A 21,419-nucleotide genomic window follows, 5' to 3' on the forward strand; every position below is an offset into this window, starting at 1 on the left:
GGGGTGGGGGGGGGTGGAGGGGGGAAAGCACAGGCTTGAGAACAGAGATGATCTCCCCAGCATGAGTCCTCCCTCAGCCAACATCAATGAAGACCCTTCTGTGCCCCCAGGAGGGATCCCCCGCACCCAGGATCTGGGCCCAGGAGACAGGCAGGCCACGGCTCTAGAACATTCGCAGAAGTGTATTTTATTAATGGAGAAATCACCAAGCAGTGCTGAGCCAAGGTGGCCCGCTTGGGAGATTCAGTAAGGATGTGTTGGAAATGGTTCAATGTAGATCCCTCACCCATAACACAGGTCAAAGCGGCATCCCCAGACCTTTAGATCAGCTCTTCCCTCGGTATACAATCTGAAGGAAGATCCTATGGAAGAGCCCAGGCCAAAGGCTGAGGTCAAGCATGGGTGAGGATGCCAGGCCTGGCTCTGCCAAGCCCCGCTGCCCTCACAAGAAGCAAGAAGAGTCCACGCCAGCTTCCTTGGGTGATCCTCCTGGCCCTTGGCCTCCACTGGTGCGGGTGGGGAGAGGTTCCTTGGAATTGTGGGTGGGGAGTGATTCCTTGAACCACGTGGCAATAACAGGGGCTTACCTGGCAGAAGTGGCAAGTTAGGGAGCAGCTGGTGCTCTCCAAGTGACAGTAAAATGCCTGTTTTTTTGTTTTTTCTTCCTGGGCTCAAAGAGAAGCTTCCTAGAGGTTCACTTGGATCAAAAGCTGCCTAGAGGCTGGGAACGCTGGCAGAAAGCCCAGCAGGCCCAGGAAAGGACCCCTTCCTGGGAATCCCTGGGCTCATCTTCCGGGGGTAGCTCCCTCTGCATCCTCCTACGGACACTGGAGTCAGGGATGAACCAGAGCCTGCTGGAGGACCCACACAGCGGCCCCCTCCAGTGGGTTCCTGCTCTTCAGAAGTGACATCTTGTGAGGAGCTGCGTGATGGAGTTCTCCTATGTCAGATGGGATGTAGCCCTCCCTCCCCCAAGATCCCCTCCAGCGGTCACAAACGCTAGTGAGAGGCCGGGACTCCTGGCACCGCACAGAACACTCTCTCCAGGGCCTCGGGGCACCAGGCTGGGCCACAGCAGGCCGCAGAGCCATGGCGCCAGGAGGAGGCAGTTGGGTGCTCCTTTCCTCAGTGCCCCCAGCACCAGCAATGAGGTTCCCAAGAACAGAAGAAGAGGAAGTGGGGGGAGGGGGAGGCTGACTGGGGGTGGCCGGACAGGAAGGGGAAAGGGCAGTCTTTGGCACTCGTGGCGGCTCCACGGCACAGACGAAGCTGCTTTTCCTTGTAGAGCGCCAAAGGCTTCAATGCTGAATCCTGAGCCCGAAGGCTTCCTATGAGAAATGGCATCCCTGGCCCTGAAGACACGGAACGAAGGCGCTTCCCATCGGGCTCGGCCTAATATTAGGCTGGGCCTCCCGGAGCTGGACCTGCGTTTCATTCCAAGCTGGGAATTGATGGGACTCCAAATTGGGGAAATATCCCTCCTCAAACCCATGCCCGGCACTGGGTGCGAAAGCCTGGATTTGCGAAAGCCTGGATTTTCTCTTTCTGAAAGGCTGCAGGGGGGAGGCGGTGGGCGTGGCTCCTCGAAGGGGGAGGGCGCTCTTCAGGCTCCACCCTGACCCCTCCCCCCAGGCAGCCACAGAACCAGCAGCTTCACAGCTGGGTCCAGAGCTATGGATCCTCTATTCTGACTGGGGGTTAGTCTGAGTGGAGCAGGCGCTGCCCTTCTCCTCCAAAGGCAGGGAGGAGGGAGGCAGCGCGGGGCTCTAGGAGGCCGAGCCCTTCTCCAGCTGGGTGACCGCCTGCCTCAGGTCCTCCACGGCCAGGTCCACGTCTTTCCGGGTGGTGGTCCGGCCCACGCTGAGCCGGATGGCATTGCGGGCCACCTCCAGGGGGATGCCGCAGCTCAGCAGGATGGGCGACGGCCTGGAAGGCAAAGGGGCGATGGCCTACTGCCCTCCCCCTCCTCCACCGGGGGCGTCGGGGCACGGCTGCGCGCCCAGCTCGAGGCTGGATCCAGGCCACCTTTCGAGGGGCTGCACCCCCCCCCTTCCCACCTTCGGTGAGGCCCGCGCTTCCCTCTGAGCCCCAAAAGGCCAGACTCTGGACCCGGTGGGCTTCCTGGGCAGGGTTCCAGCTCGGGCCGTCCGTGATACGGCCCTCACCAGTGTCTCCCAGCAAGGGGGCGGGGGAGGAGGGGGGGAAGCACTGAAGGCACCTCTCGAGCTCTCGGGACTCCCCAGGCCTTAGTGGAGACCCCGAAGGTCGGGGCGGGAAGGTCTGGATTCGAGTGAGGCCAGGGACTGCCACACTGTGCGTTGGAGCAACTGCCTTCCCTGGTCCGGGCCCCCAAGGCTATTGGGGAAGGCTCCCTGAGCGACCCCAAGTCCTCTTCCTGGTGGGGAGGAGCTGCCCTGTCAATCCCCGCCCCCGAGAAAACGCCTCTGCAAAGAATACTCACAGGTCGCCCTGGTCCGAGTGACAAGCCGCACCCACGCTGGCCAGGAGCGTCCCGCAGCGAGCCAGCACCACCCGGCCTGCACAAGACAGTCCACGCAGACACACAGACAGACAAGCAATCAAGTTACTAATTGAAAGTGCAACTTCCCAGGACAAGCCCCGCCCCCGAGGGGGGTCCGTCTTTCCACCCCAGCCCCGCCCTGTTTTCTTCTGGGGGCAGGTGAACCCCTCCCCCTCCAGCCCTAGGGTCTCCCTGGCCCCAGCCCAGGCACCCCACTAGTCTGGAAGGCTCCGACTGCAGCTAGAAACGGGATTCTTGCGGAGCCCAGTAAGACCTGCCTGGGCAGCCTGGAAGGTGGGAGAAGCAGCGGGGGAGAAGGGGGAGGGGAAGCAGCTTTCTTTCTCCGGGCCGGGGAGGGGTCCGTTTCTATTGCCCGGCCCGTGGGTTGTAAAAGGAGGGCAGCTGCCTCTTGGGTCTCCTCGGGGCGGGGCCGAACAAAAGGGCGATGCGGCCGTCTTTCCCAGCATCCTGGGCGGCCGGCGGGGCTGGACACTAGGGGGGCGGGGCGGGGCTGCCAGGCACCTTGCAGGTGTGGGCCGGAGATGGAAAAGTTGCACGTGTTGGAGAGCCGATCGGAGCCCTCGAAGTGACTGTTCAGGTGGATTCTCTTCTCAAACACGGCCTGGACAGACGGCCCGGCTCAGGAAGCGCCCCGAGGAGCGGCCTCCCGCCCCCCCCCAGCCCCTTGGGTCAGATGGGAAGGGGGGCCGCCGCCCCCGCATCACTGTAATGGGCCCCCTCAGGAGCCCCGCCTGCGCTCACCTGCAGCCGCTCCTCCAGGTAGTCCCGCATCTTCTTCATGTGGGCTTCATACGCCGCGCAGTTCTGATTCACCAGCTCGGCTGCCTGCGTGCCCGGAAAACATGGCGGACCCCCGGTCAGTGCCGGCGCCCCCAGGTCAAAGTGGAGGCACCTGAGCGAGAGGGAGGCGGCCGGGCAAGGCCGACTTAAAGAGAGGAGGCTAAAACACACGATATTAAGGGGGAGGTAAGGGGGGGGTAGCTAAACGAGTCTGTGGCCTCTTCCATTTCCCGAAGGCCCTTGTCTGGAGGCCCTGCTGGGGGAGGCTCCCATGCACAGGTTCCCCCAGACTCTAGGCCGGGCCTTTAAGGCAGGGGGGAGCTGGGAAATGGAAGAACTGCTTGCACAGGCGTCCCCCAATCCAGGAAGTCCACAATTCAAATCAAGGCAAGCAGTGTTTCTGAATCTCTGGGATTCGGGTAAAATCCCCTGGCCATTCCTTAGACCACCCTTGCTGCCCAGGCACCAAACCTCCATGGGGCAGCCTCCCCCCCCCCCCCAGCCTTTCTTTCTCACCTTTCCAAGCCCAGCAATCATGGGAGTGTTCTCCGTCCTGAAAGAAACACGCTCAGTATCAAATGGGCCATTTCCCGGCCCACCAAAGGCCTGTAGCTCTCCCTCCCTTTGCACAAATGCCTGTGGATGCAGTAAAGCTTCATTCCTTAGATTTACAGGATACTTTAAATGAGAAGAACTTGGGGGCAGCTGGATGGAGAGCCAGGTCTAGAGGAGGTCCTGGGTTCAAATCCAGCCTCTGACACTTCCTAGCTGTGTGACCCTGGGCAAGTCACTTGACCCCCATGGCCCACCCTTACCACTCTTCCACCTAGGAGCCAATACACAGAAGTTAAGGGTTTAAAAAATAAAAAAAAATTAAAAATAAATGAGAACAACTTTATTACAGTAAAACGCATTACTCACACACCACTAGAGGCTGAGCTTCCCCCTTTGCTGCTCCCTAAAGCCCACAAACCCGAGTCCAAAGGCCAGGGCCATTCCTGTCCTCCCAAGCCGCCTCCTCCTCCTCCTTCTGTTCCTCCTCCAACAGCTGCAAAGGAAAGATCCCTCCCTACCCCCATCTTGTCCAAGGAAGGCTCGGTGGTCAGCAGAAGGTGTGTGTGTCCCTCTCAGATTTGTTGGCAAACTGTTCCCACTACAATGGGGTCTCAAGAAAGCCTTTGTATCTTAATCCTTTTCCCTCTAATCTGAGAATGAAAAGTAGTTTCTCTGGTTAAAGGAAATCTGGGTAGAAAAATGGAGGGGTTGGTATAAGATTAAAAAGGTATTGGGGGGAGGGGTGGCGGAGGCTGGAAATCTTCCCCAGCCTGGAAGCAACATCAGATTGTCTTTTTATGGCAACTTGGAGGGAGGGGGGCAGGGAGAGTGTGTATGAATAAGCTGGGCCCACGGCTGAATAGGGAAAAGTGGGGAAGGATCAAATCTGGGGGACTGAGCAGTTCTTTTAATTAAAAGGTTTTAAATCCTTCCCTTCTGTCTTAGAATCAATAATGTGTATTGGTTCCAAGGCAGAAGAGTAGTAAGAGTTAGGCAATGGGGGTCAAGTGACTTGCCCAGGGTCACCCAGCTAGGAAGAGTCTGAGGCCAGATTTGAACCCAGGACCTCTCGTCTCTAGGCCTGACTCTCCATCCACTGAGCTACCCAGTTGCGCCCCCCCCCCCCCTCACCCCCCTTGTATTGATTTTAAGATGGAAGGTAAAGGTTATAAAAAAAAAAAAAAGTTCAGATGTGTACCCAGGACCTCCAGTCACTTGACCCCCATTGCCTAGCTCTTACCACTCTTCTGCCTTGGAGCCAATATGTACTATTGAGTCTAACATGGAAGGGAAGGGTTTAAAAAAAATAACAGGCATGTTTTCTCTTCCTCTCACCTTCCCCCACCCTCACTGAAAAAGAGAGAAACAAAACTCTTTTAAAACAAATTCACAGTCAAGAAAAACCTAGCCCTCCCCCCCCCCCCAGCTGTGTCCAAACAAGTATCCTCCTTCTGAGCCCTCTGCATCAGGAGGTGGGAATGGCAGTGTGATAATTAGATTAAGTCTACACTGCCCTGGGCACGGTCCCAGTGTGGGGGAGAGGTCTTTGGTCTATGCAAGTTTCCCGTCTTGACATGTTCACTGACCGCAAGCTTCCCATGAGCCCCAATGTGCTTTTCCTCAGTAGATTCTAGATCAGGACTACCTGGGGTGACGTGACAGGGGATCTTAGAACCCAACAATCCTGAACTAGCCTGCAGAGGGCCAAAGAAAGGCACTCAGGGGGTGGAAGCCCAGCCCAACTGAAGACCAATCTGTATATGAAGCGATGTCAAGAATGCATATTACGGGGGCAGCTGGGTAGCTCAGTGGATGGAGAGCCAGGCCTAGAGACAGGAGGTCTTAGGTTCAAATCTGGCCTCAGACACTTCCTAGCTGTATGACCCTGGGCAAGTCACTTGCCCCCCATTGCCTACCCTTACCACTCTTCTGCCTTGGAGCCAATACACAGTATTGACTCCAAGACGGAAGGTGAGGATTTAAAAAAAAAATTAACTAATTTTAAAAATGTCAATGGGCAAAAGTTCAATGTTCCAGCTGTGGACAGAGGAGAGGAAGGCCCAAGGCCCTGAGGTGACCTTCCGGGAGAACAGCAGCACTGGGAAGCTCTGAGGTGGAAAGCTGAGGGGAGGAACCAAGCCAGAAACCCAACCTCAGAGGTGTGGTGGTGCAGGCATTGTCCCGGCTAGAGGGTGGAAGGAACCCCACCCAGGGGCGGAGCACAGCAACCAGGGAGGGGGAAGGTGGGAGGCGTGACAGCCACCCCTCCTCTGCCCCAAGCCCTGGCAAGGTCTCTCTGAGAGAACCAGCACAGAGAAGGGAGAGTCCGTGCCAAGCCTCCGTCTTCCTCCCCCAAAGTTGGGAAACGAAATTCCACCAGGACTTCCCAGACTTGTCAAACTGAACTGACATTCATGGAATGTGGAGCTCAGTCAGGAGGAAATATTGGTCAGACAAGGGACGGGGTGAGAGATGGGGAACAACGATGAAAACATTCCCTTCTGGGTCCCTGTACATTATGGGGGCGCCAGGCTTAGCAATGAAAACGTCTGTTCAACCGGAGGTTTTTTGAATTCTCTGGTCTATTTCTCTGTGGAAATCAAGATGGCAGGCTTTGGGCAAGCCTTGAAGGGAGCCACGGAAGCCAGGCAGTGGAGGGGAGGATGGAGAGCATCGTGGGTGTGAGGGTCAGATGGCCAGAGAAAAATGAACAAAGTATGTGTGGGGGGGAAATGGGGGGCAGTCCTAGTTGGGGGTGCAGCAAGGAAGCCAGTGTCACTAGACAGAAGAGTACATGGGAGGGGACAGCTGGGTAGCTCAGTGGATGGAGAGCCAGGCCTAGAGACAGGAGGTCCTGGGTTCAAATCCGACCTCAGACACTTCCCAGCTGTGTGACCCTGGGCAAGTCACTTGACCCCCATTGCCCACCCTTACCATCCTTCTGCTTTGGAACCAGTACACAGTATTGACTCCAAGAGGAAGGTGAGGGTTATTTAAAAAAAAAAAAAAAGAGTGCAGGGGAGGATGGGCTGAATTATGAAGGATGTCAGACGTCAAACAGGATTTCCTGTGTGATCCTGGAGGTGACGGGGCGCCTGGAGATTACTGAGCCTGGCTCTACAGAGACTGGAATAGGGTGGTAAAAAGGAATAGCAAGAACAAGTAGGAAAATTCTTATCCTCTGGACAAGCAAAACTGGGATGTGGGAACGGAGCCTGCAAGGCTACGTGGGAACCAGGGCAAAGCTAAGAAGGGCCAGCGAGACAAGCCTTGGTTAAAGCCAGCTTGGGCAGCACAGAGCTGATGTGGGCCCAGGCCTGGCCCGAGGGCTGTCCTGTCCGATGGGTGCCCTTTGGGCCAATCAGTTCATGACAAAAGGAGCCAGCCTCCAAGCTCTTGTCCAGCCCTAACGCTTAAGTCAGAGACCCGGCCCCAAGAGCTGCTGCTACAGAAAAGGCTTGGCTTCTTGGAGCTAGGCTGGCCTGCCGTCCGATCACCTAAGGCCACTTCTGGCCCCGCCTCACCTCCAGACACATTCTGAGGATGTGGTCTAGCATGACTGAGGCAGGAAATGAAAGTGTCTCCAGCATCCGACCCCCTCTCATTAGCCTGCGGCCTCCTCGGGGCTCTCTGCTCTTCAAAAGAAGAACGATGGGCCTTGGGGCCAACGTCCCCCAAGCCCCCACTTCCTACACAGGCTCTTCTAGGCTTTCTGGCTATAAAACAGACTCCGGACATGGAGCAACAAATGTGGAATCCATTCAGTCATTGCAAGAGAGCGAGAGCAGGGAGAGCCTGAGGACGACGGGCTGGCCCCAAGGCTCGCCACTGAGGCCCACCATCGCAGGCTCCCTGCAGCCAATGGCCGTCTTGTCAGCGGGTCAAGGATTGTTCGGGTCAAACGGCTGGGAACAAACCACTGACCCCGGGAGGGAACAATCCCGAGAATTCGTTAATCCTGATGTGAAGGCTGTGGCAGAGTGGAAGAAGGAGGGAGGGAAGCCTTTGGAGCTGCACTAAGGCGATGGCCGACCTCTCCTTGGAGGCAGCCCCAGAGGACGCAGCCCATGCCGAGAGGCTGATTTGATGCTACCTTGTGAGAGGGAAGGGTCTTCACTGCAGGGAGCATGGAAGGAGAAGGATTCAAATTCTAAAATATAACAGGGAGCCTCAGCTATTAACCCAGGAGAGCCAGAGAAGGCCTGAGAGCCGACCAGAGCAGGCCAGGCCTGGCCCTGGGGCCCCGCAGTCAATTTTCCACCTCAGCCATGCTGGGCAGACTCATTCGGGGCTCCCCATGGAGGCCCTGCTCTTTCTTGGATCTTGCCCATTTGGGGAAACGTCCATCTGAGGCCGAGTTCATGAGGATGAACCCCCCCCCCCCCATCCACTCTGGCACTTCCCACAGACGACTCCTGCCCCAAACAGAAACCATCCTCCCCCTGGGAAGCAGAGCCAGCAAAGTAAGGCTAGCAAGGCCCCCGACCCTGGGGGACACCCAGAAGGAGCCCACCCTGCCTTCCCGCCTCACCCTGGTCTGAAGCTCCACTCCTGCCCACCTCCAAACAGCATGGGGCGCAGAGGGGTGACGACTCCCAGGCCTCGCACATACAGCGCTCCGATCCGGGGACCGTAGAACTAGGGTGAAACCATTCCAAAGGGTTACTGCAGTGCCCCGTCTTGGCACATCTCTAGTGCTCCCACCAAGGATAAATACAGACACAACCCTACACTGGCCGGGGAAACTGATATGTGTATGGGACACCCCCAGAGATCCCCAGGTGGGACAGCACTAAGGGATGCATCCAGGGCACAGCCTGGCCCTGCCACCTACTCCCTCTGTGGTCCTGGCCTCAGTTTCCCCATCTGTTAAAGGAGGAGATTGGACCATCAGGTGAGTTAGAGCCCACCTAGACAGAAGGAGGGAAGGGAAGGAGCTGGGAAAACAGATGCCACACCTGACAAGCTTAATGTCACAGGGAGGAAGGGAGGGCTTCAGTGTGGGTGACCTTTGCCCAGTGTTCTCTCTTTCCCTCCTGTCTTCCTCTTTCCCTCTCTTTCCCTCTTGCTCAGTCTTTTGTCTCCTCTCCGTCCCTGTCTGTCTCTCTCTGTCTCTGTCTCTCTCCCCCCCATCACCCCTGTCCCTCCCTCATTCTCTCTGCCAAAAGCAGAACATCGACAACTTCCTGGCTCGCCCTGATGACATTTAATCCTTCCAAAGGTGGAAGTATCAACAGTGCGGAGTTCTCTTTGTGGATCTGAGTCTCCCTACCTGGGGTGGGACATTGGGACCTGGGGTGGGGGTGAGTACTCCCACTTAAGAGTTTTTGAGGGGGCAGCTGGGTAGCTCAGTGGATGGAGAGTCAGGCCTAGAGATGGGAGGTCCTGGGTTCAAATCCAGCCTCAGCCACTTCCCAGCTGTGTGACCCTGGGCAAGTCACTTGACCCCCATTACCCAGCCTTACCACTCTTCCACCTAGGAGCCAATACACAGAAGTTAAGGGTTTAAAATAAAAATTAAAAAAAGTTTGAGACAGGAGGGAGAGCAGGGTGCTATTCCTGCCTGCACCCCTACATTCTAGGGGAGCAGATGCCAAGGGCCTCAGAATGGCCACAAGGAGAATCCCATGGACTAGAGTCAAACAGGTAAAGTCATCCCAAGAGGGTGGAAAACTGCAAGGAGCAAAATTCTGCTGTTCCGAGGGGAAACCATTTCCATGGGGCAAAGAGGACGGCCATTCTGTCTCTGTTTCTCTGCCAAAGAGAATGATCTTTGGCCTGTAAAGAAGAGAGGCAGCACGGCTAGTGAGGAATCGATGCTCGTGATAAATCCAGACAGTCAACAAACCAGCCTGGCTTCCCTGAATCAATTCAGGCCACAGGACCTGGCTGACCGCATGCCCAGGGGCTCAGAGCTGGTGGCTGGGCAAGCTCCTGCAGAAAGGGAGGGGGCCACGGGGCTGGAGAAAGGCAAGGGGACTCCCAATTAAAAACCGCCAAGTTATGGGGTACTTAGTGAGCATCTGGGAAGAAAAGGGGGTTCTACCTCAAGGATGAGGTGCCGCTCAGGTGCCTCCTTCTAGGAAAGACATTAAGAAGCTGGGGTGTCTCCAGAGGAGGCAGTGAGGCTGCAGAAGGGCCTCATGTCCAGCCTCCAGGGGACATCTGTGGCCCCAGAAGGTGGCAGGGAGGCCAACTTTAGAGAAGGAGACTAGCCAGTGGGAGCAGGGGCTCTTCTGGGGAGCCCATGGCAGCCCCTGGAAGTGCAGATGGCCAAGAGTTTTCAGTGGCTGGCCAGTGGGAAGGCAGGAAGCAGGAAGTCTCTCTTCTCTCTGTTTTTCTCCCTTCTCTAGCTCTTCCTCTCTCCATCAATGACCGAACAAGCAGATTACTGACAGAAGAGCCGGGACCCAGACTATCTAAGTGACCTGCCCGGGGCTTCTGGGGGCTCCACTTCTATGTCTTGTGCCTCCCAGAGGATCCTGGCTCAGTCCGTGCTCGGGCCGGGGACCTCGGAGGCCCTCGGCCACTCGAAGGCGTCACTATGATCATTACCACAGAGAAAACCAAAACCAAACCACACTTCCATAAACTAAAAACAGGCCGAAATTCCCAGGATCCTTCTTACCCAGGCTCTGTGGGCTCTGGCCTCTGTCTTTTGGCCTCTCCAATGGGTACTGCAGGGCACTGGGAATATTCCCCTCGCCTCCAGATTCAGGGAGTAACGTGGAGTAGCTTAAAATGGTTTTATAAAACGTTCCCAAACAGGGAATCGTTTCTGAGAGCTCGCCTTGGATTCGCTAAGACCTGGGTTTGAATTCTTCCTGACCACACTAGTTGTGTGGCCCAATGACGAAATATTTGGTCTCTCAGTCTCAGTCTCCTCCTCTGGAAAATGGGGAGAGTCTTAACTGTTGTACCCACTGCCACAGGGCTGCCGTGAGACTCAAATGAGAAAATGGACCAACTGTTTTACAAATCTTAGGGTTCTGTAAGTGGTGGATGTTATTTTTATTCCTATATTCATGTCCTGCCTTGGGATCCTGTTTCCTTGTCTGTAAATGTAGGGGGTGGTGGTGGTGGTGGGGAGTTTGAACAAGTCCCTTCCAACCCTAAGGATTCTCTCTGCTTTTTGGAATGATCTGGGGTAATGCCATGAAATCTGCTGGGGACCCATTCCAGGTCTGATCAATCAGCCAGAGGTGATCAAAGAAGCAGAAGCAGAGGCAGCTCAGTGGAGAAAGTTCCAGGCCTGGGAACAGGAGGTCCTGGGTTCAAATTTGACCTTGGATGCTTCCCCACTGTGTGATCCTGGGCAAGTCCCTCGACCCCAGTGGCCAAGCCTTTAACGCTTTTCTGCTTTGGAAACAATACTCAGAACTGAGTCTAAGACAGGAGGGAAGGGTATAAAAACAAAAACAAAAACAAAAAAACCCTGAAAGCTGGAAAAACGAATGGGCAGCATTGGTTTTCCTTTCCTAATCACCCCATTAAAAAGGTATTAAAAGACCTGAGAGTTCCCTGGGCTGTAATTATCTTTATTATTATTTATTATTTTTTTAAACCCTCACCTTCCGTCTTGGAGTCAATACTGTGTATTGGCTCCAAGGCAGAAGAGTGGTAAGGGTGGGCAATGGGGGTCAAGTGACTTGTCCAGGGTCACACAGCTGGGAAGTGTCTGAGGCCAGATTTGAACCCAGGAGCTCCCGACTCTAGGCCTGGCTCTCAATCCACTGAGCTACCCAGCTGCCCCCTTGTAATTATCTTTAAATAGAGGGCAGACAATGACTTGTTGGAGAACCTGACTTGGAGGGGATGGAGCATGAGCCAGAGCTCCCAGACCCTTTACCTTGTGGCCCACGATGGTGAGGTAATCCACCCCCAGCTCCTGCACATCCACTCGCCTCTTGCCCAAAGCCTGGGCTGCATCGGTGTGCACACGGATGCCCGGCAGCCCTGAGGCTGCCCGGCTCTGGTTCAGGGCTTTGATTCGGCGGCAGATGTCTGAGACGGGCTGGAAAGGAGACAGAAGAGGCCTGAAGCTCCAGGGGTTTCGGGCTCTAAGCCAAAAGCAGCCGGAAGGGGCGAATGGAAGAAGGACCCATCCCTGGGCCCGAAGTGCCAGGAAACAAGAAGGGGTTAGGCCAGCCTCACCCGCCACAGGGAAGACAATAAAAGATCTAGTCACAAACAAAGCAAAGGAGCATCGGGAGCCATTTATGGGGAAGAGACTCGGGACTAACCCAGTGAGGGGGAGAACCTGAAAATTGGGGTTGGAGATAAAGGAAAACAGAATGGGAAATGTGGCTCGCAGCAGTGAAAAAACCAATACGGCTAGAATTAGAAGAGAAAAAAGTAGCCGAGGAAGCGTTTGCAGTAAATTTCTGACAAAGGAATCATTTCTAAGCCTGGGCCAGAGTTGGGGAGACCTGAGTTCAAATCTGGCCTCAGACTCAGTTTACCTCAGTTTCCTCATCTGTAAGTGGGGGTTATCCAGCGCCCCCTTGATAGGATTGTCTGGAGGCACACAGAGGTAAGGATTGTAAAGCACTTAGCACAGCGCCTGGACCAGTGTAAGCACTCATGAAAGGTGCCAGTTATCATCATCATCATCATGGTGAAGAAATCGAACAGATAGGAGTACGAGCCACCCGCTACCTAATCGATAACGGGTCAAAGGGCAGGACATGCCCAGATCCCTCAGAATGAGAGAAATGCCAGTGACGGCGACTCGAAGGTTCCCCTCCCGCTCCTGACTGGCCTCGGAAATCGCCATTGCTGGGGAAGCCCCCAGGAGATCTGGCCAATCAGCCAGTCAGCAAGCGTGCATCAAGCGTCCGCTAGGCGCCAGCCACTGCGGGGCAGCTGGGGCTCCCTCCCCGCTTGAGATGCCAGTGCCCGGACATTCCACACGAGACACGGGCCGGGAGAGCCCTGACCAGGCGGCGGCCTGGAGGAGCCGGGAGGAAGACGAGGCACGAGGCGGAAGGAGCCTCCCTCCCCGTCAGTCGCGGCGCTCTCCCGGCCTGGCTTACCATAATGACGCCCGTCTCGTTGTTGGCCAGCATGACGGTCACGAGGCAGGTGGAGGGCCGGATGGCAGCCAGGATGTCATCCGCTTCCGCTTGACCGTTCAGCTTCGAGACGGGCACAAAGGTGACTTCTGCGGGATGGCCGAGGGTCAGAGCTCGGGCGCTGGTCACGCGTCTGGCCCGCCACCCTCGGGGGCTCCACCCCCGGGTTCTCACAGCCCGCCCTCCCTTCCGGACCCCACTTCCTACTTCTTTCCAAGCCCTGCCTCGGGGAGCCCTCCCTGCCCTCCGCTCTGGGGCGGGTGATTCCTCTCTACCGACGGTGCTGCAGTAATCAGGGCTTCCTCAGTTTCCCCACCTGTCATGGGACCCCGGGACCTTCGCTCCCTCTGGAGAATGAGCCCAGGAAGCGCAAGAACCGGCCAGGCTCTGTCTCCCCACGGGACACCCAGCAGGACAGTCCCGAGCTCTGCGCATGCTCGGTGAAAGGTTCGGGGAATGAATGAGAGCCGGCCAAGTGCTGTCCATCGGGCTGGCGCTTCAGGGCCTGGGACTCCGGGCGGCCAGCCTCCGTGCACTCACCTGCCGCGCGCTCCTTCACCAGGTGCTCCAGGGGCAGGCGAATGGAGTCGTGCTCCACCGAGCACGTGACGATGTGCGGCTTGGCCCCGCGGCCCAGGCTTAGTGGCTGCTCGGCCGGCCCGTCCTGTCGTCCCCGCTGGCTCTCCTGGAACAGCTTCACGGAGGAGTGGATCACCAGGTTGTTCGCCTAGGGAGGGAGCGGAGCGGGACCCGCATTGCTTCGGCCTCGGAGCTTCCCATCCTGCAGCACCCCGGCTCAGAGCTCCAGAGGAAGGCGGAGGCCCGGGCGCCGGCCCTCACGTCCAGAGAGGAAACCCAGCGAGGCTGCCTGGAGCAGGATCCCGGCCTGAGGGAGGGCAGTGGCAGCCCCGGCCTCCTCTCCAGAGCCTCAGGAGGCCTCGGTTCACTCAACACCCGCCCATCCCCCACTTCGATGTCGCGGTTTCCCGAGTCTCCAACCCGCTCCCACCGCCTGCTGTGTTTCCCACCCTCCAGGGAAGCCGCAGACTCCCATAATGCCTCGGGGACCCTTCTCAGGCTGCAGAAGCCTGGGGTCCGGGACTTTCTAACCTGATCTGCAGCTTCTGCAGCTGCCGCAGCACCCAGCCCAGCGCAGAGTATACCCTAGGAGCTTACTAAATGCCTGGGGGACGAGCCAGGCCCTAGACTCCTCTCATCACCTAGACCTCCACTCATCATCAGAGAAAGCCCTCACCTCTGTGCCCCCCGAAGTGAAGATGAGGTCCTGGGGCTTCCCGCCCACCATCTTGGCCAAGTTCTCCCTGGCCGCGTTGATGATCTCTTTGGCCTTTCTACCTTCAAAAGAAATCATTAAAAAAATCAGCGGGGATTGCCCTTAGGAGCTGGGTGGGGCGTGCTTACCAGAGTCCTCCATGCCCAGAATCTGGGCTCCGCAGGGGGGCATGGGGGGGGGGGGGGGGGAAGGCAGCTTCGGGGATTGGCCCCCAAGACCATCGGGCGGGGCCTCTCCCCCACTCCCCCACCCCAGCCAGGGCTCCGGAGAGCTGCTTTGGCCAATGAGCTTCATGAGGCACCAGAGGCCTTCCGTAGGGGTGAGCCTCTCCAGACAAGATCAGGCTGGCCCGGTCTATCTAGCCTCAGCTACTCGGGAGTGCCTGCCCCGCTGGGCATCTCTGTGCCGCGATGAGGCACCTCAGGGCACCAAAGGATCCAAGAAGGAGTAAAGAAAGTGGATGGTAACCAAGTTCAGGCCCAAGTCTACAGAGGAGTCACCATGCCCCTAAGCTCATGGGTGAATTCCGGGTGAATTATTTAAAAAAAGTCCCGAGTGACCCATCATCCCAGGCAAAGGGGCCGAAGAGGCCGGGACCCCAAGACCCTATTGTCCCTCTCACACCTGGCTGGGGCCCCTCCTGCTTCTCGGTCAGTCATTCTCTCTCTCCTCCCCCACACCCCTTCTCTTTCTCTCTGTCTCATCTCTCTCCCTCCCTCCCGTGTCTCTATCTCTCCCTCCCTCCCTCACTTTCTGTCTCTTGTCTCTCGAGAGTCTCTGACTCTGTCTCTATTTCTGTCTGTCTCACACACTCATTTCCATTTGTTATCTACTTGGTTCCCATTTGATCTCTTGGGGAGACATCCGATTCTAAGTGCTCCTCAGGTCTCCTGAAGGCCTAGGAGTGCGACCCCCACCAAGATCAGGGCTGGCCTTCGGGGCACTGCCAGTGCTGCCAGCATAGGCCACAAGGACACCTTCCAAAGGGCACCACAGGCCACACCCTTCCAATGACAACCAATAGTTAATTAGAAATTAGAATGCATTAAGTGGTGAAAAATACATGTTCTCTACTGATTTAGGTGACAACTTGGCAGCACGGTCGGTAGCCACTGAATTCAGAATCGGCAGACCTGAGTTCAAATCCTGCTTCTGACACTTGCTAGCTGTGTGGCCCTGGATTTAACCTCTAGGCCTCCATTTCTTCCACTCCCTACCCTGTAAGTGTTGTCAGGAGGAACAAAGGAGAGAATCTGTGTCTGGTAATTGGTCAACCTTTGAGAGCTATATAAATGCTTCCTCTTATTATTTTCTGAGTGAATCTGGAGTTGCATAAAACATAAGAGCCAGCTAAGGCTGAATTCTAAAGGGAAGATCACCAGACTGAGGAGTCACTGGACTCCAGAACCAGCATCATCAGTTACCACCAGCCATTCATTTGACCTCCCTGAACCTCAGTTTCCCTGTTCTTAAAATAGAACACCATGGGGGGCAGCTGGGTAGCTCAGTGGATTGAGAGCCAGGCCTAGAGACGGGAGGTCCTAGGTTCAAATCTGGCCTCAGACACTTCCTAGCTGTGTGACCCTGGCTAAGTCACTTGACCCCCATTGCCTACCCTTACCACTCTTCTGCCCTGGAGCCAATACAGTATTGACTCCAAGATGGAAGGTGAGGGTTTAAAAAAAATATATAGAACACCATTTGCACTGCCTCCCCCAGGAGGCTGCTGCAGGGACCCTCCTGTAACTGGTCAGGGGCCCTAGAAATGGCAGCTCTGGCCATTAGTCCTCCCATAGATGAGTCAGTCAGGCCTTCCCAATTTCACAATGCAAATCCCTTTCCCCAGGATTTAATTCCTTGGCTATAAATCTGAATAAACTGGGTGGAATCAGGAGAATCTCCTAAATTCCTATCTACTGGGGAGAAAGACCACGAATGCCTAGGTCTGGGCTGCTGCTTTGTTCTTTGTCCTTCAGAATCCCAAGGAATGTGTCCTTTTAACAGAATTTGGTAATGAATAACGGGAGGCAGGCTTTTTGAGCACACCAGTCTGTTTGGGGAAGGACAAGGGGTGGGACGGGCACCTCTTAACTAGCTACCACCAATTGGAGAGGTCTTGGGATGGTCAAAGGAGGGGCTGAGAAATAACCTCTTACAAATATAGGTGTGTACCAGGGCCAGGAGCTTCCCTTTGTCTTATGATAGTCAAGAGAATCACTTGACTACAGTTGGGATGTCTTGACAGGTCAATTAACAAATTATTGGTCTCTACAGAATGCAATGGCAAGCTGCGCCTAGGAGCCACCGAAACAGACATCAGAAGCAAGATTCTGGGCAAGGTCTGTGACACCAGCCCAGGGAAGGCTGCCAGGCCCACTAAGAAGGGCATTCAGGAATGATCAGCAATGGCATTCGAAAGGCCTTGGGTCCCTGAGAGCCAGGGAGACTCAGTGCCCCGAAATACTTTAGATTTTACACAAATATCTGACTTTAGAAAACTTATCTTAGGGACTGCTAGGTGGCTCCGTGGAGAGATTGTCAAGATTGGAAATGGGAGGTCCTGGCTTCAAATGTGGCTTCAGACACTTTCTAGCTGTATGACCCTAGGCAGGTCACTTCACCCTTATCACTCTTCTGCCTTGGAACCAATACATAGTAAGAGTTATTTTTAAAAAGAAAAGAAAACTTATTACCTTAGTTGGTCTTTATAGCAAACATTTAAATAAAGGAGATTAATCTCCCCAAATGGTATCTAAAGGACCTTGGATTCAGTTAAGAAGCCTGATTTATGGGGTAGCTGGGTGTTCACTGGATGGAGAGTCAGGCCTAGAGATGGGAGGTTCTGGGTTCAAATCTGGCCTCAGACACTTCCCAGCTGTGTGACCCTGGGCAAGTCACTTGACCCCCATGGCCCACCCTTACCACTCTTCCACCTAGGAGCCAATACACAGAAGTTAAGGGTTAAAAAAAAAAAAAAAAGCCTGATTTATGTCACAACTCCCAAGACTATTGCATTTTAAGTTTCCATAACAACCAGATGTCTTACAGCTAAGGTAAAAACCCAACATATAACCACTGAGGTGATGGATAAACTATTCCCAAATGCACTTAAATGTCACTCCTAGCTATAAGGATCAAGCTGTGCCTGGGAAGTGAAAAGCAGCTTAGTCCTGGAGGCAGAGGCCTGGGCTCAAATACCTATGTGGGCTCAGGTGGGTCAGCTGACCACACTAGGCCTCCCTTTCCTTAGCTGTAACCTGAAGGTACTGAACTGGATGCCTCTGAGGTCTAGGATCCTAGGCTTTCCCTGTTATAGAAATGTAAAAAAAAAAAAAAAAGTTGGCCAGAAACGAATGAGAAACCAAAGGATGATGGGGTGAGATCAGCATCTGCAGAGGGAGTAGCCAGGTGGGGACCTCAGGGATCCACACCCAGACCTGGATTGTACAAGGCAGGAAGAGTGAAAAGTGCCCCATGCCTTGACCCATGTGAGTGACTGTCATCCCACCAAAGCAGCCCTGGAGTGTGAGGCTGCAGGACAGGGGCTCAAAGGGCCATGCCTGGGACTTGGGAGACCACTGGCTGCCCTCCTTAGAGGCAGAGAGGCTGCGGCCCCCAGAACGAGCCATTCTAAACCATGAGGTGACTCAGCGACTGCCCCTTGGCTTTTGGCTTTGTCCCTCACCTGCCAGGTAAGGGCTGCTGGGATTCCCCCAGGCTTCCCGCATGGCCTCCGTCATGGCCTGGATGACCTCTGGCTCCAGAGGCGTCGTGGCGTTATAATCCATGTAAACCTTTCTGGAAAACAGGACCACAGTTTAGTTAGCGTGCAGAACGGAGCGGCCACCTGCGGGGCACCGGTAGAAAGTGATTAGGGGTGCTCAGACGCGTAACCTCAGGTACCAAGGCGCAGCGGTAAGCCCGGGGGTAGCCCAGGGCTTGGCTTTGCACCAAACAATTCCTATCTAAATGACTGGCAGCCAGGCAGTAGGTAGACAGACCGCGTGAGCTGTCCGTGGTCTTGGCCTAGGACAGGTAGTGGCCAGTGGAGTGGCCCAAGTGAGAGGCGCCAGACGGGCACCAGCAGGGCACAGCGAGTGCCCCACGGACCTCCAGCAGCCCCGGAATCACCTGATCTCTCAACAGGAACGTTCTCTGTTCTCTCCGGTTCGTGATCGTCGGGTCAGTCCCTGCTTGAAGTCCTCCGCTCAAGGAGAAAGAAGCCCCCCCAGCTTCTGCGCCCCTGGGGCCAGGAGGAGGAGGAGCCCAACGCCTAGGGGGGCCCCCACAATCCCGGCCTTTGCTTCCCCGACTTCAGGTTCCTGGTCCTACGTCTGGGATCGCCTCCTCCCGGGCCTCTCCGGCTCTGCCCCAGCTCATGAGGGCGCCGCAGAGGGGCCGGGGCCTTCCTGGGGTCGGGCCTGCTCGGGGGTGACCCCCACCTGTCCCCTCCCTCTTCTCCCCCCCTCACCTTTCATGGGGCTGGGTCTTGTCGCCGCCGCTTTCCCGGGGGACAGGAGGGCTCCCCGAGCTCGTTCTCACAGTCGCTGCCGCCGCCGCCTCTTCCATGCCTAGTAGCTCACTCGCGCCTCAGGGGAAGAAGCCCCTCCACGCGTTCCCACCCGCTCTATTCAGAGCTTGGACTGACAGTTGCAGAGGAGGGGCGCGCTGATTGGCGAAGGGCTACTGCTCCAGCCAATCATCGCTCAGTTCTCCTCCCTTCCTCCCCATCCCCCCCTTTAGAGCCCCGCCCCTGGCAGGCAGCTCAGGAAAGGAGGTGGGGCCGGGCGAACTCGGTACGAGAGATGATTGGCTGGGTGTCGCCCATCGTAGCTTAGCTCCGCTATTGACTTTTCCTCCCGGCTACTGTCCAGACCTCGCCTAGTCAGACGTGAAAGCCACGGTCGGAGCTTGGATTGGCTGGGGATCCCCAGGCTAGCCAATCACCCTTATGGTCCTTTTGCATCCAAACAGTTAGACTGAAACTAACAAGGGAAGAGGAAGAGTTGGGAAAATCCTCGATCCGAGAGCTGATTGGCTAGCTTCGCCACCGCACCAGCCAATCATCACAAGACTTTTCCGCCCGCCCCCACCATTTCTCGGAGAGAGCAGCACGATGATTAGATTGCATTGCTGAGTTCAGCCAATCAAAGCTTGCACCGAGGTTCTCAAGCCCCACCCTTCTACGCTCGCTCTAAAGAGTCCTAGAAATTCCCCCGGAGGCACCAGAGAGCATCCTCAGCTGCGCCCGTAGCTTTAGAAGAGCATGTTTTGGGTAGCACTAAGAGATGCGCAGAACTCCTAAGTCACATCTCATTAGGTCCTCACAGCTACCGGGGGGCCTTCGTTTTACAGATGGGGGAACTGAGGCAGAAAGCAATAACTGGCCCACGATCGCACAGCTAGCCAGTGTCTGGTTGAATTTGAACCCAAGTTTGCACCCAGGACCACAGACCTTGAGCTGGAAGGGATTTCAGAGAACACGGAATCTCATCGCCTCCTAAACCTAGTCCCCTCCAACTGCCCAAGTGGCGCCCCATTCCCTTCCCCATCTCCTCCACTAAATTGCCCCACGCACCCATCCCCACTTCATCACTTTGCTCATCTCTCCCTCTCTACTGGCCGATTCCTTTCTGCCTACAAAGATGCTCGTGTCTCCCTCGTTACTTGATTCATCCGTCTCTTCCTTCTATCATCTCTTATCTCCCCTGCCCCTTGGAGCTAAGCTCCTTAAGGAGTCCAGTGACAACGGGTGCCTCTGCTCTCCAACGTGACCATTGACCCTTTAGTGGTTAAATCCATTGTCTTGCCCTCAATCCTTATTCTCCTTGGCCTCTCCTCAGCCTCTAACCCTTTTGGTCACCCTCCTTTCCTTAACAAAGTTGTCCAGACAGCATTCTCTGTTGATTCTTCTGCCCATCAGAGGGCTCCTCACTCTCCATTGCTGGCTCCTCATCCAGGTTTATCCCATAGGATTCTGGCCAGGATCCTCTTCTCCTGGAGAGCTTATCAGCTCTTACGGATTTAAGATGATCTCTGTGCTACTGCTTCTTCTTCTTCTTTTTTTTTTTTTTAACTCTTAACTCCTGTGTGTTGGCTTCTAGGTGGAAGAGTGGTAAGGGTGGGAAATAGGGGCCAAGTGACTTGCCCAGGGTCACACAGCTGGGAAGTGTCTGAGGCCACCCATATGAACTTTTAGGATGAAAATGTCTCTAAATTTGTGCATCTCACATTTCTCTTGCAAAGAGTACAATTCTCCTTTGCTCACAGAGCACATGAGCTTCTTTGATTCAGGTATGTCATGCCATGCAGTCCTATGCCAGTATCCCATAATCAATACCATAGTTCTTCAGAGAGTGTCTTTGAATCCCTTCTGATCTCCCTGGAAGAACCTAACCTAATACAAGTGACCCATAAAATAGTCTTTTAAGCAAACATATATTTAGCATTTGAACAATGTGACCAAGTTGTGTTCTATTCAGTAGAGTCTGAATGCTTGGCAGTTGAGCTCAAGGAAGGGCCTTGGTGTCCAGTATGTCATCTTGCCCGGTGATTGTCAGAATCTTCCTAAGACAATTCAAATGGAAGTGACTCAATTTCCTGGCATGGCTCTGGTAGACTGTTCATGTTTTACAAGGAATATAACAATGAGATCAGCACAACAGCTCTGAAGACCTTCAGTTTGGCAGCTAGTCTAATACTTGTCAACTACAGAAGGGGGGATGGAGACAACATGAATCAAGTAACCATGGGAAAATATTTTAAACATTTTTTTTAAAATGGGTATATGATTTATATATAAAGGGCGATACCGTAAGTAATTTACGGGTACATCGAATAGTTTACCTGGCAGATCTATGCAGAAGGAAGAAATTTATGACCAAATAAGAGATAATAATTATATCTAATAATTAATGCTCTCACATTATAAGATGTAAAATGAATAATTTTGATTATATTAAATTTAAAAGCTTTTGTACAAACAAAACCAATGGAACCAAGATTAGAAGGGAAACAACAAGCGGGGGGGGGGGGGGGAGATTATAACAAATTTCTCTGATAAAGGTTTCATTTCTCAAATTCATAGGGAACGAAGTCAAATTTATAAGAATACAAGTCATTCCTCAATTGACAAATGGTCAAAGGATATGAACAAGTGTTATAAAGAAATAAA

At 54.8% G+C, this 21,419-nt stretch overlaps 1 protein-coding gene across 1 annotated transcript; it reads right to left on the reverse strand.

The window, feature by feature from the left end:
* Positions 1 to 171: 171 nt before the first annotated feature.
* Positions 172 to 18,854, reverse strand: SCLY (selenocysteine lyase). Its single transcript, XM_044667679.1, has 12 exons — positions 18,717 to 18,854; positions 17,931 to 18,043; positions 14,207 to 14,307; positions 13,492 to 13,678; positions 12,913 to 13,040; positions 11,727 to 11,891; positions 8,409 to 8,515; positions 3,839 to 3,875; positions 3,284 to 3,367; positions 3,044 to 3,143; positions 2,462 to 2,537; positions 172 to 1,926 (listed from the first exon to the last, which is right to left on the reverse strand). Exons 1-12 carry the CDS (start codon positions 18,812 to 18,814, stop codon positions 1,767 to 1,769), a joined length of 1,356 nt encoding a protein of 451 aa, XP_044523614.1. The 5' UTR covers positions 18,815 to 18,854; the 3' UTR covers positions 172 to 1,766.
* Between the last annotated feature and the right edge of the window lie 2,565 nt (positions 18,855 to 21,419).

Source organism: Gracilinanus agilis, chromosome 3 (genome assembly GCF_016433145.1).
Source record: "Gracilinanus agilis isolate LMUSP501 chromosome 3, AgileGrace, whole genome shotgun sequence".
NCBI classification, from domain to species: Eukaryota; Metazoa; Chordata; class Mammalia; order Didelphimorphia; family Didelphidae; genus Gracilinanus; species Gracilinanus agilis.

Coding starts and splice junctions, on each gene's coding strand:
- SCLY (XM_044667679.1), bottom strand. CDS start 18,814: ATGGAAGAGGCGGCGGCGGCAGCGACTGTGAGAACGAGCTCGGGGAGC. Junction 8,516..11,726: donor TCACCATCGTGGGCCACAAG/GTAAAGGGTCTG, acceptor GTTTCACCCTAG/TTCTACGGTCCCCGGATCGG. Junction 2,538..3,043: donor CTCCGGCCCACACCTGCAAG/GTGCCTGGCAGC, acceptor TGTCTTGTGCAG/GCCGGGTGGTGCTGGCTCGC.